Consider the following 18629-nt stretch of genomic DNA (forward strand, 5'->3'; position numbering starts at 1 on the left):
CTCTCAGCACATGCTAGGTAGACAGAAGGGGCTTGATAAAACCTGGTTCTTCTCTCCTGAGTTGGTGGCCTGGGGGCTTGTGGAGCCATGGCAGGGCAGAGGGCATGCCTCCATAGACTAGTTCCTGCTGGTCTTCCACGGATGCAGGTGGGAAGGCAAAGTGCCCCCCAACCCATGACTGTTGGGAGGACCCTGAAAGAGCTGGCAAGAAACCAGTTACTCCCTACCCCCATAGCCCTGGATTCCAATTTCTCTCCTGGTCTCTGCCTCTTTCTTGTCTACTCCATCCACGGCAGCTGGGGACCCTGAGCAGACCACTTCTCTCTGAAAGGGTGGGGTGTTATGGTTGGGATTGGTCCCCTCCCCACTGCCCACCAAGGACCAGAGGTCAAGGATTTCAAGAAAAACACTCGCAAAAGCTTTCTCTCTTTATTTTATATATTCCTGCCGTTCAACCAGTTTGCACAAGCTGAGGATGAGTGAATTTTGGAGGCGAAGGAGGAGCATGTGGGTACAGACCATCCTGGAAATAGTCTATGCACATTGCCAAGGCTGGTTAGACTTGAGAAGCGATTTAACAATAAACTCTACAGAATCAGAAATGTACAAAAGTGTCAAGGCAGCTGCTGGCTGATTTCTTGCCTCCTCATGGAGGTCAGAGTTATGCCCATCAGTCCTGTGCAAAGGTCCTGGGGCTGGCTAGGGGGGCAGCTGGATTCTTCCCAAGGATAGAAGCAGTCCTGCTCACCCAGCTGAAGTGTGCTGAGGGACAGGCATGTAGGTGTGTGCCCAGGTGCCCATGCCCCCTCAGGTTCCGTGGCTTTTGAGCCTGTTTCTCCGTCCTGTCTTTATGTCCGCCCTTTGAAAGTGTTCATGCAGGTGTAGGTTCCTGAGAATTTGTGGATCTCCTCGAGGGCAGCCTGTGGGAGTATGCTGAGGGAGGGAGAAAGGAAAAAAGAAGACGGTCAATGGGGGACCAGTGGACTGGTAGCCAAACAAGATATGTAGTTGAGTAGTGGTTCCCATAAGCTCTCCCAACCTCTCCTCTCCAACACACACCAGCTCCCCCCACAAGCCAACCCACCCACCCCTCCATGGAGGAAGGGCTTTCAAGTAAGTAGATAAATAAAAGTGAAAGTGTTAGTCGCTCAGTTGTGTCCAAATCTTTGTGACCCCGTGGACAGTAGCCCAGCAGGCTCCTCTGTCCGTGGGGATTCTCTAGGCAAGAATACTGGAGTAGGTTGCCATGCCCTCCTCCAGAGGATCTTCCTGATCCAGGGATTGAATCCAGGTCTCTTGCATTGCAGGGAGATTCTTTACCATCTGAGTCACCAGGGAAGCCCAGTATAAATAGTTTTTACAAGGTAAAGGGTAGGTATAAACAAACTTTCAAAGCCACAGTCTGAGCATTTTAGGGTCCATAATTATCTCAGAAATCTATGAACTCCAAATGCCACTTATTCAACAAGTATTTACTGTGTGGGGCTGAAAAGTTAGGTACCGGGTATCACCTTCTTGTTCCCCCCACTCCATGTGTTAACTTCTTTCTTAAGCAGCCACACTGCTCCTGATACATTTGCTACCAAAGTCTGTCCTATCTACCATTTCAAGATTCTCAGCCAAGTTTGCTCCACTCCAGAATGGTGTCTTCCTTTAGATGGGACCTCAGGTTTTACTTCTCACCCTTTATTTCCCTCCAGATAATAAAACACCTGCATATATTGAGTTGGCCAAAAAGGTCCATTCGGGCCCCATACGAAAAACTCAAACGAAATTTTTGGCCAACCCGATACCTTCAGGCCTTGACCTTCAGCGTGACACAATTTCCTGCTTTGTGGGAAATTTCCCAGACTCACCTTAGGCCTTTCCCCGGGGCTCCCTATAGCCCTGTGCTTCCCCAACAAGGCCTGGAGTTGTGCTTGCTATTTCCTCATTGGGCCCCTGGGTGTCTCTGTGGTAGATATTTCATCTCTGATCCTGGCACCTGGCACAGAGGACCCAGCTTAGAGATGCCCTCAGTTCATCTGTTGAATCAAGTTTGAAGGGCTCCAGCCCATCCTAGCTGCAAGATGGGAAAGCCTCATTCCAGCTGGAGCAATCGGGAAGGCTTCCTGGGGGTGGTGGCAATAGAGTTGAACCTGTGAGGATTTCTCCTGGGGAAGGTGAGAAGGGTGTGCAAGTGCAGGGAATGGGGAAGGACTGGTCTCTGCTTTTTGTGGGAAAGTAGTGGGGGACAGAACAGGAAATGTAGGCTTGGGGCTTACTGTGGTAAGGTGTTCTAGACAAATTAGCTTTTTTCTAGAATGTCTCCAAAAGCTTCTAAGAAGCTCCCTGAGGTGGACAATCAGCTTGGCTTTGGTGAGGATCCAAGTCCCTGGACTCCTAAGGCTCATGGAGCAGCCAAGGAGCAACTCAGAGCAATAGTCAGCATGGACTGAGGGAGGCTGAGGTGGGGCTTGCCTGCCCAGTGTGCCCTGTCCCTCACTCACTCTGTGTCCTGGAAGGGCTTTGAATTTGGAGAAGGGATGGACTGATGTATCCCCCTGGTCCTGAGGTTACGGCAGCTACTCAGGTGCCCACTGTGTCCACAGTAGCCAGAGGGGGACCTGGTTTCCTGGGGTTGAACATCTGATAAAGGCACTTGGGTGTTTCACTTCCCAAAAACGTCTTTCAGGAAATTATATGAATGAGCTTACTTGCAAAACAGATACAGACTTCCAGAACAAAGGGATATTTAGGAAATTTGGGATGGACATGTACACACTGCTATACTTAAAATGGATAACCAACAAGGTCTTATTGTACAGCATAGGGAACTCTGCTTAATGTTATGAGGCAGCCTGGATGGGAGGGGAGTTTGGATGCACGTATGTGTCCACCTGAAACCATCACAACATTGTTCATAGGCTACGTGTGCGTGCATGCTAAGTTGCTTCAGTTGTGTCTGACTCTTTGCGACACTATGTTCTATAGAACACCATGCTCTTCTGTCCACGGGATTTTTTAGGCGAGAATACTAGAGTGGGTTGCCAAGCCCTCCAGGGGAATCTTCCCGACCCAGGAATCAAACCTGCATCTCTTACATCTCCTGCACTGGCACCTGGGAAGCCTGTTCATTGGCTATACGCCAATATAAAATAAAAAGTTAAAAAAAAAAGAAAGAAAAGGTCTTTCAGGTTAGAGGGGTTCAGTCAGTGGGGGGCTGGGGACCCAGAAGAGCCAAGAGTCCATGGTCACTCGGGGCTCCAGGGTGGAAGCTCTTTCTGCAGCAGGAGAGGCTCATGAAAACTGTGCTGAATGCGGCATGTGGAATGGCCTGTGTAGTGTGGGACTGGGAGAGGAAGAGTTTTCTGCCCAGAGTCTGGAAAGTTCTAGAATGTGATGCTGGGCAAATTCTGGAGGAGCAAGTTCTCTGTAAAGCCCACCTCCCAAGGTGGTCTCCCTGGTAAATCCCACCTGGTGAGCACTGTGATGTTTCTATGAATCTCAAGCCTTAGGCAAGGAGATTCCTGTCTTCCCCGTTAGGGTAAACTCCCTGAAGGCTGGGGCCAACATTTAGTCTCTAGACTGGCAGTTCTCAAAGTGTCAGCCAGGAACCCCTGGGCGTACCAGAGATCTCTTCAGAGGTCTGTCTGCAAGTGCAAACTATTTTTATTATAGTACTGTGGTAGGATTCGACTTTTTAAATGCTCATTCTCTCATGAGTGTACAGTGGAGTCTTCTGGAGGCTACATGACATGTGACATCACAAAAGATGAAAATCAGAAGCAGATACAAGTATCCATTTGTCTTCAATTAAGTCAGATAATAAAGAGCTTTGCAAAAATGTAGAACAATGCCATTCTTTTTACTCTGTTCTTTTTTTTGAAAATATGCTTACTTTTCACAAAAATATTGTTTATGTTAACACCAAATGGATTTTTTATTGCTATATATAAATGAATACATGTATAAATCCCATACTTTTTCCCCTCAGTTTTAATTCCTAAAACAACAGATACAACTCACATAAATAAAAGCATTTTAGGTTCTTCAACAACTTTTAAAATTGTTAAGGGTTCTTGAGAGCAACAAGGTTGACTACCCTAATCTGTAGTAAGTATTCAGTCATTCAGTCATTCAGTCGAGTCCAACTCTTTGTGGCTCCATGGACTGTAGCCCGCCATGGAATTCTCTAGGCAAGAATACTGGAGTGGGTTGCCGTGCCCTCCTCCAGGAGATCTTCCTGACCCGAGGATCAAACCTATGCCTCTTACGTGCCCTGCATTAGATGGGCGGGTTCTTTACCACCAGTGCCACCTAGGATGCCTATATTAAGGATAATAACTCCATGACCTATATGCCATGACTCTCATTTTCACACCCACAGCAGACATGACTAATCGATCATGTGGGTTCTTTCTTTTGTTTGAGGCCTCTTCACCACCAAGGTCCCCTGGGAGGAGGGGACACGGCCCACAGGAGCCTGACTCTGAGCTTCCTCCCGCAGCCCTGTACCTTTTCAAGATAATGAGGGCGTGCATTGTCCACGGCAACAGGAGGAGGGCCTGGTTAAGCTGCACGGCTTCCACTGTCCTCCGGGCCACCGTCTCCGGCTTCAGTGGGGGGAAGAGGTTGGGGAACCTGCATGCAGGAAGAGACAGTGTGAGTTTCTCCTGAAAAGCAAGTACTACTGCTAAACCCCCTTCCTGCCCCTTGTCTCCATTTCTGTCTCTAACATGTCTGTCCATGGGATTCTCCAGGCAAGAATACTGGAGTGGGTTGCCATGCCCTCTTCAGGGGATCTTCCCAACCCGGGAAGCAAACCCAGGTCTCCCGCACTGCAGGCAGATTCTTTGCCGTCTGAGCCACCGGGGAAGCCCAAGAATACTGAAGTGGGTAACCTATCCCTTCTCTAGGGGATCATTCCCGACCCAGGAATTGAACCGGGGTCTTCTGCATTGCAGGGAGATTCTTTACCAGCTGAGCTACCAGGGAAGCCCCTTCTCTAACATGTCAGGGTCATCCCTTTGGCTTCTCCTGTCAGGGGAGACTCACAACCTGTTTGAAATACTCTCTCTGCTTCCCTGCCACCCCGGATGCATCAGGAGTTCCCAATCCCCTCTCTCCTCCCAGCTGGTCTTCTGCCCACCTATACCCTGGGACTGATTCTCAGAGCATGGCAGAGACCTCCCTAAAACCTCACCCACACCCTGTCACTGCCCTGCTTGAGCCCTCCCAGGGCCCCAAAGCTGTCTTCAGCCCTACCTCTCTGGGCCCACCTCTCCTCCTTCTCTGCCCAGCGATCCTGGCCAATCCTCTCTCTTAAGATCCTTCCCATCTCAGCCATCCCATCAGCAAGGCTCCCTCCTTTTGTCCACTCAGAGTGGCCTCTGATCTCGTCCCCCTGACTGAATGTACCCCATTGAGAATGGCCTGTCTCTCTTCCTCCACCATTGAAGTCCCCAAGGGCAGAGGTCTGGTGGGTCTTGCTCCTCGCTATCTGCCCTGAGTGCAGCATCAGGATATCGTAGGTGCTTAATAAATGCTTGCTGAGTGGGTGGACATTGAATGACATGACATTCCCCGGGTGTGTCCTGTGCATCCTGTGCAGAGACAGGAGCTCTGCCCCACTTGCTGGTTGACTCCCTCAGCCCTTGATTCATGGATACACTCACTAATCCATTCAAACAGCTACAGACCGGTCTCATGGGGTTGATAAATGAATGGCTGAATAAGCAAGCATCAGGGGCTTCTTATGATTGTTCAGAAGCATCGGACCTGAGACCCCTAACAGTAGTGATGCTCCCTAAGTGCCAGACCTGTGCTGAGTGATCAACAGGCGTTGTTCACTCCAACCGACAGAGAAGAAAGCTGGGGCTCTGGGGAGCTGGTTGGAGCCTGGAGATTCAAACCAAGCCCCCAGAAGCCCCAGGCAAGTGCCCTGCTTGCTCCTTGTCCCATCTCTCCTGGGCCTATAGGTGCAGGGCTGCTGGTGCTACTGGCTTTGACCTCACTCCCACAGAGCGTGTTGCTCCAGCACCAGGAGGACTGAGGGTGATAAGCCAACTTCTATCCATGTGGCCTTGGGCAAGTACCTTCGCTTCTCAGTCTCAGTTCCCCCATCTGGGAAATGGGCTTAAGAGCTCTCACAAGCTTGCAGAGGGCCACATGCAGCATTTATAAAGTGTCTGGTGGCTCAAACATAGAAAAAAATAAGTAAATAGCAATTTACAAACAGAAGCACTCACCTATATGGTCACTCTTTTTTTTTTTTTTTTTTTTAGTATTTATTTATTGGGCTGTGCCAGGTTGTGATTGAGACCACGTGGGATCTTCCATCTTTAGTTGCAGCATGTGTGATCTAGTTCCCTGACCAGGGATTGAGCCTGGGTCCCCTGCATTGGGAGTACAGAGTCTTAGCCACTGGACCACCAGGGAAATCCCTGTTATGGCTGCTTTTGCCAGAAAATCCATCAGTTTTGTCCTAAGCACCTGTCTCCAACCTTCCACCCTGAGAAGTTGTTAAACATGGTTGGAGAGGAAGCCAATGCTTTTTTTTTTTTTTCTTTCAAGAAACAGGGCTTCCCTTGTGACTCAGACAGTAAAGAATCTGCCTGCAATGCAGTAGACCCAGGTTCCATTCCTGGGCCAGGGAGATCCCCTAGAGAAGGGAATGGCTACCCACTCCAGTATCCTTGCCTGGAAAATTCCATGAACAGAGAAGCCTGGCAGTCTACAGTCCAAGTGGTTGCAAAGAGTCAGACATGACTGAGCAACTAACCCGCACAAACTAGGTACAAATTAGACTTTTACTGCTCTTCTCCTAAGCCCTCTGGAGAAGGAAATGGCAACCTACTCCAGTACTCTTGCCTGGAAAATCCCATGGATGGAGGAGCCTAGTAGGTTACAGTCCATGGGGTCGCGAAGAGAAGGATACGACTGAGTGACTACATTTTCACTTTTCACTCTCATGCATTGGAGAAGGAAATGGCAACCCACTCCAGTGTTCTTGCCTGGAGAATCCCAGGGACGGGGAGCCTGGTGGGCTGCTGTCTATGGGGTTGCACAGGGTCGGACACAACTGAAGTGACTTAGCAGCAGCAGCAGCAGCAGCCTAAGCCCTCAGAGCTCACCTGCTGTCCACAGGTAATGAAGCTCCACCTAGTGCTTCCTACTTGCTAGCCAACTACTTGATTCACACATGGGAGCTCATCTAGCCTTTGAAGTCAGGGTATCACTATCAATCCCTTCTCATGGACTAGGAAACCAAGGCACAGGAAAATGAAGTAACTTGCCTGAGATCACACAAAGCTGGGGTTGCATGCTAAATCGCTTCAGTCATGTCCGACTCTATGCCTGCCAGGCTCCTCTGTCCATGGGATTTCTCAGGCAAGAATACTGGAGTAGGTTGCCATGCCCTCCTCCAGGGGATCTTCCTGACCCAGGGATCGAACCCACATCCCTTATATCTCCTGCATTGGCAGGCAGGTTCTTTACCACTAGCATTACCTGTCTCTGCAGTTTGAGCTCACACTCTGAACCACTGTGGAAAAATGACTTAAGAGAGGCCTTGGATTTCCTTCTTTAAGTGATGGAGAGGAAACCTTGCCAGAAGGCAAAACAGGCACAGGAATGCGAGGTCTGTGAAAGTCCTGCTAACTTCTGTGCTCAAGGCGCCCAGTTAGAACCATGAATCGTTGCTGCTGCATTTCCATTCAGTATGCATTTATTGTTTCTCTGGTGGCTCAGCTGGTAAAGAATCCACATGCAGTGTGGAAGACCTGTTTTTGATCCATGGGTTGGGAAGATCCCTTGGGGAAGGGAACTGCTACCCACTCCAGTATTCTGGCCTGGAGAATTCCATGGACTGTATAATCCATGGGGTCTCAAACAGTTGGACATGACTGAATGACTTTCACTTTCACATATGTATTGAGCACTTCCTGTATGCTCAGATGAGAAGAAACTAAACCAAGACACTGTAGGAGGGAAAAACTGATATGGAACATTCATAGTCATTATTCCAGCATCCTCTAAATTCAGAATCTATGATAATTTGCATATAAGTCAGGTGGAAATTAGGCTTCCCTGGTAGCTCAGCTGGTAAAGAATCTGCCTGCAATGCAGGAGACCCCTGTTCGATTCCTGGGTCAGGAATGATCCCCTGGAGAAGGGATAGTTTACCCACTCCAGTATTCTTGGGCTTTTCTGGTGGCTCAGACGGTAAAGAATCTGCCTGCAATGCAGGAGACCTGGGTTTGCTCCCTGGGTTGGGAAGATCCCCTGGAGGAGGGCATGGCAACCCACTCTAGTATTCTTGCCTGGAGAATCCCCAGGGACAGAGGAGCCTGGTGGGCAAAGAGTCGGACACAACTGAGCAACTAAGCACAGCACAGCACATAACAACTAAAGTCTGCTAGAAAGATTAATAGCAGATGCACTTATGATGATATTTATTGTTAGAAAAAATAATAATACTGAGCATCTCATATGCCCCAGGCTTTACACTAGATACATTACATATGTTATTTCTAATTTTCCCAATAATCTGACAAGGTAAATATGATTTCCACTGTTTGACAGATGAGCAAAGTAAAGCTCAGACTGGTAACAAAACTGGTTAAAGGTTTCACCACCATACAGGAGCTGAGACGAAATTCAAAATCAGGTTTTTCTTTTTAAATTTTATTGCTATAGTTGATTTACAATGTTGTGTTAATTTCTTACATACAGCTAAGTGACTCACTTAGTCGTGTCTGACTCTTTGTGACTCCATGGACTGTAGCCTGCCAAGCTCTTCTATTCACGGAATTCTCCGAAGAGTGGAGTGGGTTGCCATTCCCTTCTCCAAGGGCTCTTCCCCACTCAGGGATCAAACCTGGGTCTCCTGTACTGCAAGCAGAGTCTTTACTGTCTGGGCCACCAGGGAGGCCCTAAGTGACTCAGTTATACACACACACACATACATATATATTCTTTTTCATATTCTTTTCCATTATGTTTTTTAACGGGATATTGAACATAGTTCCCCGTGCTACACAGTACATTATTTATCCATTCTATATACAATAGCTTGCCTCTATATACAATAGCTTGCCTCTGCTAATTCCCTCCCCTCACCTCCCCCCTGGCAATCAGAAGTCTGTTCTGCATGTCTCTGAGTCCGCAAAGCCAGGTGCTTTGATTCTTGCTTAGCAAAACCACCCTAGTGATAATCACTGAGGTGTTCTGAGTGATTCCCACACCACATGAATGCACTGTGCTGCATGCCTTCCACGATCTCATGCAATCCTCACAATGACCTGTCCATGCCATCCTCATGTTTGGAAGAGGGTGATGCGTGGAATTTAGAAGGCAAAATTATCATTATATGTTGCTTTGCCAAAAAACAAGGAAAATAGTTTTTGGATGATTCCCCATTTTCATTTACCTACAACCTTGTGCCCCTTCATAAGTGCACACCAGTGTAGCGCCATTCACCGGGCACTTACAATGTAGCACATAGGGTATTGTGTGCTAAACCCCATTTTATTCTTATCGCAGACTCCTACTCCCACCATCCCATTCTACAGATTAACAACAGGGGCTGGAGTAGGGTCAGACCCAAGGTCACACACATCCTGGGGGTCTGGCTCCAAAGTAAGCTCTAAACCAGTGGTACCCATTTCCTGTTGATTTAATTGGTCTGGAGGAGGGGTGGTTGGGCTTCGGTATTTCTTTAAGCTATAACTTACATACAATAAAAGGCATAAATCTTAAGTGTCCAGCATGATCAGTTTTTACCTGTGTAATCCCTTCTCAAATCAAGAACATAGAACATTGTTAAAAGCCTAGAAGGTTCCCTGGTGCTCCCTGCCAGGCTGTGTCCCCACTCCTCTAGGAGTGCACTCTTCTGATTTCCATCACCTCCGCCCAGCTTTACCTTCTCTAGAACTTCAGAAAAATTGAACCATGCAAAATGCACTCTTGTGTCTCTGGTTTCTTTCATTCAACATAATGCTTTGGAGATTCATCCATATCATTTGTGTAATTAATACTTTACACCCTTCTTATAGTTGGGTGAGTATTCCATTGCATGCATTTAGCATGGGTACTCTGTGAAGTCCCTGACCTGAGAAGCAGGACCCTAAACCACTATAGAACCCCACTGCCTTGCAGATGGAGACTCAGATATGAGACCAAAAAGCCAGGGAAAAAGCACTTCTGGGTTATTTTAAAATTTTGTCTCTCTGGGTATAATGAGTCCCCTTGTCCAATTGACTAGAGGGACTTGGCTCGGAGACAGGATCCCCTGCCACTGACCTGACCCTCATGCCCTGGAACATCTCGGTGCTGGTGTGGAAGGGCAGCACAGTGGTGGCACTGACGCCCGGACAGTCCAGCAGCCCCAGGGTCAGGCTCTCCATGAAGGCGAAGGCTGAGGCTTTGGACGTGCAGTAGTCGATGGCGCCAGGGATGGCGGAGAGTGCCAACACGGAGTTCAGACACACGATGTGGCCGTTCTGTAGCTCCAGCATCCGCGGCAAGAAGGCCTTGGTGGTCTGAGGGTGGATGGGGAGGTTAGTGTGCGGCAGACACAGCTTCCAACAGCCTCTCGACTTACCCTCTTGGGGAGGACAGACTACCCTTGACACGGGCACCCCTCCAGCCCCTGGGTTTTCCTGCGATGGGGAGGTGATGGGGTGGAGGCTGAGGGCACCGACCCCCACATTTCAGAAAGTCCAGATGACTCCTGGAGAGCCTGTCATTCTTCTTGTCCAGCCACCCTCTAGACCCAAGCCCTGGTGAGCCTCTCCCCACTCCCCTATAGCCCCAGGCTCCCTGGAAGGGAAGACCATGTCATTGACATGCCCAGCACTGGCTCTGGCTCAGGAAAACCTTACCCAGAACTGGCCCAGGGTGTTGATGTGCTGGGACTTGAGAAGGGCATCATCGTCGCTGTCCATCAGGCTCTTCCCGTGGACCACGGCGGCGTTGTTCACCAGGATGGTGATGTCACCCACCTGTGGGCAAGAAGGGGCCACGGGGCCATTAGGGCAGCCAGCCCCAGTGGCCTGTCCCTGGAGAGGAGGGACTTGGCCCTGGGCAGCCACATCGCCTCTCTGAGCATCAGTCTTGATTTGTAAGATGGGGCTAGTAACCATACTAGGGTTGCTCTGGGGATCAGAAATAATTTATGGCATATAATATACCTGTCACAGAGCACACCTATAGTAAATGAGGTTATTGTGACATAAACATAGTTAACATTTGCCATGTGCCAGATATCTAACGGGGTGGTTTCTGCTCGCTCGGACCTCACTAATACACTCAGTCTAACTAGATGTCTGGAGTCGGGGGGATTTTCCCAGACGACCATGAGACATTTGCACCCCACCCCACCCCACTACCCCAGGGTTTAGGACAGACACTTACAGGCTTAAACTTCCAAAGGGGACAACAGGTGATTCAGTCAGTCTATGTCCCTAGTCTCTGCTCTTTGCAACACACACACACACACACACACACACACACACACAACTTGGACCAGCTTCACAGGAGAGTCCTCCGAGATGCCCTGCAAACAGCCATTCCACCGTAAGCAAAGCTCTCTCCCAAGCCCCGTGAGACTGGACCCTTTGGCTAGGATTCCGACAGAGCTGAGGCCAGAGCCTCCCAGGCCACTCACCTTCTCTCGAACAGCTTTGGCTGTCTGGTACACCTCCTCCCGGTTGCCCACATCACAGATGAAGTAGTGGCACTCGGTGCCCATCTGCCGAATCTCCTCCGTCGTCTCCTTCAGGCATTTTTCAGTCCGACCCCACAGAACGATCTGGAAGGAGGACAGTGGTCTGAACAGGTGGTCGCTAAGGAAGCCATCAGAAATTCAGTAGGTAATTTGCACCATGACTGCCATGATTCCATTTGAAAAGAGTGTGCAAAGTCACAATATGACTTTTTAAAGGGAGATCGCCTACTCTGAAGGGAACCAAGAGTTTCTGAGCCCACTGATGCCCCACCGATGGATGCATGGTTCGCAAGTCTTCCCTTTTAAAAATTTATTGTACTTTTGACCGTGCTGGGTCTTCATTGCTGCATGCAGGCTTTGTCTAGTTGTGGTGAGCTCAGGCCACTCCTCATTGCAGTGTGGGGCTTCTCACTGCAGTGGCTTCTCTTGTTCCAGAGCATGGGCTCTAGGGTTCTTGGGCTTCTGCAGTTGCAGTACGTGGGCTTCAGTAGTTGTGGCTTCTGGGCTTTCAGGCACAGGCTCAATAGTTGTGGCCCACAGGTTTACATGGGGCTTCCATGGTGGCTCAGATGGTAAGAATCTGTCTGCAGTGCGGGAGACTGGAGTTTGATCCCTGGGTCAGGAAGATCCCCTGGAGAAGAGAATGGAACGGCAAACCCACTCCAGTGTTCTAGCCTGCAAAATCCCACAGAGGAGCCTGGCGGGCTATAGTCCATAGGGTTACAACAAATTAGACACGACTGAACAACTAACACTTTCACTTTTCACAGGCTTAGTTGCTCTACAGCATGTGGGATCTTCCCAGACCAGGGATGGAACCCATGTCCCTTGCATTGGCAGGCAGATTCTCAACCACTAGACCATCAGGGAAGTCCTTCACAAGGGACTTTCTTTCTTATGTATTCCTTCCAGGATGACATCTCCTGCCGGCCCCATTCCAGTAATCCTATCCAGTTAAACGTAGCAGCAGAGTTCTTCCTGTACAATGTTCCAGAACGCTTTCAGCTAGGAGCAAGCTGGTCTTCTCACCTGAGGTCTAGAGCCTGGTGGGTGAACGGACTGCAAGGTTCTGGCTGTAAGGTGCCAGGAGACTAAGCAAGGCCTTCCCTTCTACCCAGCTGTGGTCCCAGGTGGAAGGAGGGCAGGGAAGACAGGCAGCCAAGAAAGAAACACAACCTCACCCCACAGGTAATAAACGCGGGACTCATTATGCCAGGAGATGACCCTGGCAGGACCAAGATATGAGTTCTTAAAGGGAATTGGACAAATTTATGAATGGCTGGCCATAAAAGGCTCAGAAGAAAGGGTGGGCTAATTCTCAACCTTGACCTACAGGAGAATGACACTCCTTTCCATGACACATTGTTGAGTCCAGAGAGGCCCCTGTTGGTAAAACAGGGCTGGGTGACAGGGAGCTAATAATCCCAAGATCCAGTGTAATCAGCACAAAGGCAGAAAGGCTGGGGGCTGGAGAGAATCAGAGAAAAGAAGAGATAAAAGGCTCCTTGGGGATTAATCTAATGGGTTTCTATTTTTGTTTCTTCTCTTTAAAATTATCAATGAAATTCCTCCTTTAAAAATAGAGCCCAACACGGAAACCCCATGTGTGAAACCAGTAAAAGGAATAAATTACACGTCCAACTCCATGTTTTCTTACTTGAAAAGCCACACATGAAAGCAAAAAGGCTGAGTTGGAAAGGTGAACGTTTCCAAGTGGGTGATGGATGTAACTTGAGGCACACCAGACCAGAATCTATTTGCTTTGCAACTCGGTACGGAGGAAAGTCACACAGACAAGTGGTCATTGGTGATAACAGTTTATCAACTGTTTACCTCGAAATATCAGAACATTCACAATACCACACAGGGTGCAAAGTGGCTGCAACTGGTGGGACACAGAGACGTGCTGATGGCTCCCACGGATTCGACTTTTTTATCAGAATTTTTAAAAAATATATTTACTGATTTATTTGGCTGTGCTGGGTCTTAGTTGTGGCACTTGAGAACTTTAGCTGCAGCGTGTGGGGTCTAGTTCCTTACTCAGGGATCGAACACAGGCCCCATGCATTGGAAGCATGGAGTCTTAGCCACCGGACCACCAGGGAAGTCCCCTTTATTAGAGTTTTTAAAACTTTCAAAATATTTCTTGAAGGAGAATAAGAGTGTTCTTTCTACTCCTGCAACATCTCTGGGAAAGCCCAGTTTGAAAACCCCACCTTGTCCAACCACTTTATTTATTTTAATTGAAGTCTTGAAATACGGGAAGGGCTTTACGAAGGAGAATTCCATCAGCCACCCTCCACGATGACAAAAGTCCTCCAGGAGCAAATGGACTGCAATTAGACAGACTCCAAGGGACATTTTCTTGTCTGTTGAACTAAAAACAGACTTCAAATATGCTCCTCCAGGAAAGGCTGGAGAGATTTCCTTCATGAAGAAGAAAGAGATCAACTGTTCAGTGTGTTCCGTCATCTTCCATCATGTCAGACCTCACCGCCGTCTTGTAGTCACTGTCATCCTAGTTTCTTCCCATCCTCCCTTGTCACCCCATCCGTCTGTCCATCCGACCTTCCTCACATTCATCCACCCACTCATCCACCCACCCACCCACCCATCCTTTCTTCTTTCTACTCACCCCACGCCACCCCACTCCATCCATCCATCTAATTTCTGAGCATGTCAGATCGAGGTGGAAGAAACCCTTGGCCTCCTTTCTTCTGCCCTGGTCCCTGCCTAATGCCCTCCTACCTCCAGCTTGCCTGGGAACAGGACCTGGGGGCTTGCACAGTTCCCTAGTGTCTGGCTGAGGACAAGAGTGGTACTTCTGGGACTCTGAGAACTTCTGGACTAGTTGGCAGGGTAAGGAAGCTCAAAGCAGGGATGCGTACGGGTTAGAAGGTGCAGGGGTCCAGACACCTGGGAGCACAAGGAAACCAGCAGAGAGAGAACCAGGGAGACAGCACTGTCTGCATGGCTGGAAGGACACCCTGGAGAGGAAAACAAGGACTGGACTGAAGGAGGTGAAGCAAAGGCTGTGCCCCCACTGTCTTCCGTGCGTGGGGGACACACCCGGGTGGGATGCTGAGGTTTGGCCATTTCTTTTCAGGGGTCTGCTGAGGATGCCCCTGGTGGATTGGGACACTGGCCTCCTTATGTTCAGAGCCCCCATCTCTGACAGAGAGCTGGGAGGGGTTTACTTTCTGTCCTCCTCACCCCATCCCTCTGAGCCAGGAGCTCCCTGAGGGCCTTGATTCTGCCTTGTTCATTTCATATCTCAGTGTCAGGCAACGCAAGTGCTATTTGTTGAGCGAATGAATGAAAGTTCAGGGCCGCAGGTAGGAAGGGTTGCAAGGTAACCTCTCTGAGGCTGAGATGAGCCCATCTCCCTTGATTGAGCTGTTTAGGGTCCCAGAAGCTTCTACCCACAGGCTACTTAGACCAAGAGTCAGCGAGACCTGGGGTTCCACTCAGAACCACCCTGGACTGAGCTGCGAGGTGAGGCCCAGGCCAGTGTGTTGCCCCTTGCTACGTGTCCCTGTGCACGTCTAATTGAATGTGTCTCTCTCTGCATGGGTTGTGTGTGCAGCCTCTGCACTGCTAGGTGCTTCCTTGGGCCCATGGTGGATGCTCAGAGTTCTTGGGAAGCCAGGGACTTTTTTTTTTTTTTTTTAATATATATTGTTTTTTGTTTATGAACAAATTAAAAGAAGTCCAGATGGCAGTGGGGGCACCTGAGCTGCTGACTTGCTTACAAAGGAAGTCTGTGGACAGGAATGGGTGCAACCAGACTTCAAGCCTAGAGACCCTTCTCTCCCACCCACCTTAGGGCCCTCTTGGCCTAAAATCATTGGTCCCAACCTTCTTTGACAGCAATTCTGCCCAGGGCAAGTTGCTGTGGTGGGGATAGTGTGGGGCAGGAAATCCCATCCCCACAGGTGAGGCCGGGGCTGCAGAAGGCCCAGGGCAGAAAGAGAGGAAAGGGGACAGGGACCCTCCAAGCTGAATGATTGGTTAAGGTTTGATGGGCTGACCATCAGGCCATCAGGCTGGGCATGTTCCCATCTCAGGACCCAGGCACATCTCCATGGTGACGGGGAGCAGGGCTGGTCACCCTGATGGAGACTTCAAGTAACTGAGCCACTGGGAGTGGGAAGGACGGGGGTACCTGCTCCGCAGCTGCTGTCCCTCCTCCTCCTCCAGCCCCCTGCTGGGACCCCTCTGGGACCCCAGAGTCACTGACCAGGAACCTGGCAGGTACAGTTCGGTGGTTGGCCCAGGTGGCTCCTCACCAGAGTCACCAGGGGTGACCCCAGACACCTAACAGGACAGGGGTCACACCAGGTGCCCGAATGAGACTGAGGCCTGGGCAGGTAGGAGGTCTGAGAGGACCGTGGGGGTAAGCCACCCGGGGGAGGGGCAGATTTATGAGCCCTGGGAACCCAACATGGCCTCCTCTTAATTAACTTCCAGGACAGAGAGCAGCTGGGGAGGGTCAGCAGCCCAGGATTTACTCCTAAGCCGGGTTTACAAAATAAGAGCTCAGAGAGGCTCGACACCTTCTGGCCTCCCCTCCCCTTGGGGCAAAAGGCTAGCTTCTGTCCGGGAGAAGAGGAGGGAAGCAGGTGAAGACCCCTGGCCTTCCAGGCCTCAGGGTCCCACCCTCCTCTCCCTCAGCTCTGCCCTCACAGTGAGGCTGAAACCCCCCAGCAGCCCCCAAAGCTGATGGCTACCATGATCCATTTTTTATGGCTGAGAATACTGGCTCAAAGGTGTTACGTTAGCTTGTCCCAAGTCATACCCAGTGAGTGGTGGGGGCAGGATTTGAATCCAGAGCCTTTGTCCTCTGCAGATGCACCCCTGAAACCCAAGGCACGGGGTGGGGGGAGGTTTCTGAGCTTTGAAGATTCTGCTCCCAAATCCCATGTGTCCTCATACCGGTGTTTCTTTCCACCCAGCCCTCAGATTCGTCTCCCCTGATGTCCACACCCCATGAGTCTGCTCACCAGGACTGCACGGAGGGCCTGCTGAGGGCTGGGCGCTGTGCCCTCAAGGGGGTTAACAGAGCAAATCAGACATTGTCCCTGTCTCAAGGAGACAGCTAGGAAATGAGAAAGCAGCTGGACACAAAGTGCCATGAGTGGGAAAAAGAATAAGCTGAGAACTTGATGCTAAGATATTGGCTTTTTTTTTTTTTTTTTTTTTTTACCATTCTCAAGTAAACTTTCTAACAAGTGGAAAGCAGATGCCCATGAAAATCTAGATGTTTTAATAAAAAGATTCAGGACTTCCCTGGTGGGGCAGTGGTTAAGAATCCACCTGCTAATAGAGGGGACGATGGGTTCAAACCCTGGTCTGGGAAGACTCCACATGCCACAGGGCAACTAAGTCTGTGTCTCACAACTACTGACCCGCATGTCTTAGAGCTGGTGTTCTGCAATAAGAGAAGCCACTACAACGAGAAGCCAGAGCATTGCAACTAGGGTGTAGCCCCCGCTCACCTCAACTAGAGAAAAGCCCTTGCAGCAACAAAGACCCAGTACAACAACAAAAAAAACAAAACCCAAGAGATCCATGTCAGTTTCTAATGTATTCATGAATTATAATAAAGATGACTATATATTTACATTAAAAAAAATAAAAGAGGGAACGTCATTTAAATTGGGGCATTTCTGAAGTTGCTGTATCATGCCTGTTGTTATCTAAGGCAACTGCAACTCAGAGAGGCTAAGCAAGTGATCTAAGGTCACACAGCAACCAACAGGACAGAGCTGGGATTTAAGCTGAGGTTTTTCACCACCATTCCCTGTCCCAGTAGGAGAAAAGCTATTTCTTCTCTTCATGTGGTCTCATGGGGATTAAGCATGCAGAAACTGGCAGCCACCGAGTGTTCAGCACATTCTCTATTTCCCATGGAGAAGAGCTGAGAAAGTCACAGCACTGCCCCTTGATACACTGTCTTCTGCAGCCAATAGAATGAAGAGAGCTCACACCATGGAAAAATGGTCAGGATTAAAGGCTGCAGAATTACCACCCATATAGGATAATCTCATCTCTAAAAACATAACAAGTTGATGGACATCACCAGGCTACATAGGAACAGGGGTGGTCTTGGGTAGGACCTTAGGTTTACTTCTTTATGCTTGTCTATCTAATGCTTCTAAAAGACAAATATCATCATTTATGATCTTCAAAAAAAGGAGGACAGAATAACAGCTTTCCCATACATCATTTCCAAAACAGGCCATTTCACACAAGTGACTCAGCACAGCTTGTCCAACCTCTTCTGGGCTCCCATCCAGTGTGAGGTGACTATTTGCATGTCTCTTCTCCCCACTGCTGAGTGAATACACGAGGCTACAGTGAACACCTCACACTCACTCATTCTGCACTGTGTGCTCTCTCTCCATTTCACATCTGCGTATGATCTCTTGGAGGGCAGGAACTAAATCTCACCTATCCTGGGTTCCCTGAGACCCTACCTGGTGTGCAGCACAGACTGTTTTAAATGCCAAAGCTACTTGTGAAATCCTATTCATCCTGAAGAACCCTGCTTGCATGGCCCCTCAAATCTGAAGTTCCCTGGCTCTCTTTCCATCATCCCTACAACAATACCACCACCACTCTACACTGGCTAACATCTACTGAGCATTTTTCATGAGCCAGATACTGCGCTGAGTACATCCAAATGTTTCCTCCTTTCATTCCCATAGTCCCACCTGTAGGTAGGATTTCTCTCCCCCTTCTACAGGTGAAGTGAAGACAGGTAAAATTACTTGCCCAAGGTTATACTACTTATAAACAGTGGCATAGGTGACTCAGAACTCATGTTCCTGATGTTTTCAAACTGTGGTGCTGGAGAAGACTTTTGAGAGTTGCTTGGAAAGTAAGGAGATCAAACCAGTCAATCTTAAAGGAAATC

The 18629-nt window shown here is 49.2% G+C and overlaps 1 protein-coding gene and 1 non-coding gene across 3 annotated transcripts in view; both read right to left on the reverse strand.

The window, feature by feature from the left end:
- Positions 1-415: 415 nt before the first annotated feature.
- Positions 416-18629, reverse strand: part of DHRS3 (dehydrogenase/reductase 3) — a 48829-nt gene continuing 30615 nt past the window's right edge. For both annotated transcript variants that reach the window (XM_006076791.3, XM_044943004.1), the window contains 5 exons: positions 11651-11794; positions 10866-10985; positions 10285-10523; positions 4498-4623; positions 416-933 (listed from right to left, as the gene is read on the reverse strand). In XM_006076791.3, the coding sequence (XP_006076853.3) occupies positions 849-933; positions 4498-4623; positions 10285-10523; positions 10866-10985; positions 11651-11794 (714 nt within the window). In that variant the 3' untranslated portion in view covers positions 416-848. The remainder of the gene's footprint in view (positions 934-4497; positions 4624-10284; positions 10524-10865; positions 10986-11650; positions 11795-18629) is intronic.
- On the reverse strand, positions 6348-6420 carry TRNAG-CCC. Its single transcript has one exon. It is a non-coding gene; the product is annotated as a tRNA-Gly (tRNA).

The sequence above is a fragment of the Bubalus bubalis genome, chromosome 5 (genome assembly GCF_019923935.1).
Source record: "Bubalus bubalis isolate 160015118507 breed Murrah chromosome 5, NDDB_SH_1, whole genome shotgun sequence".
Lineage (NCBI taxonomy): Eukaryota > Metazoa > Chordata > Mammalia > Artiodactyla > Bovidae > Bubalus > Bubalus bubalis.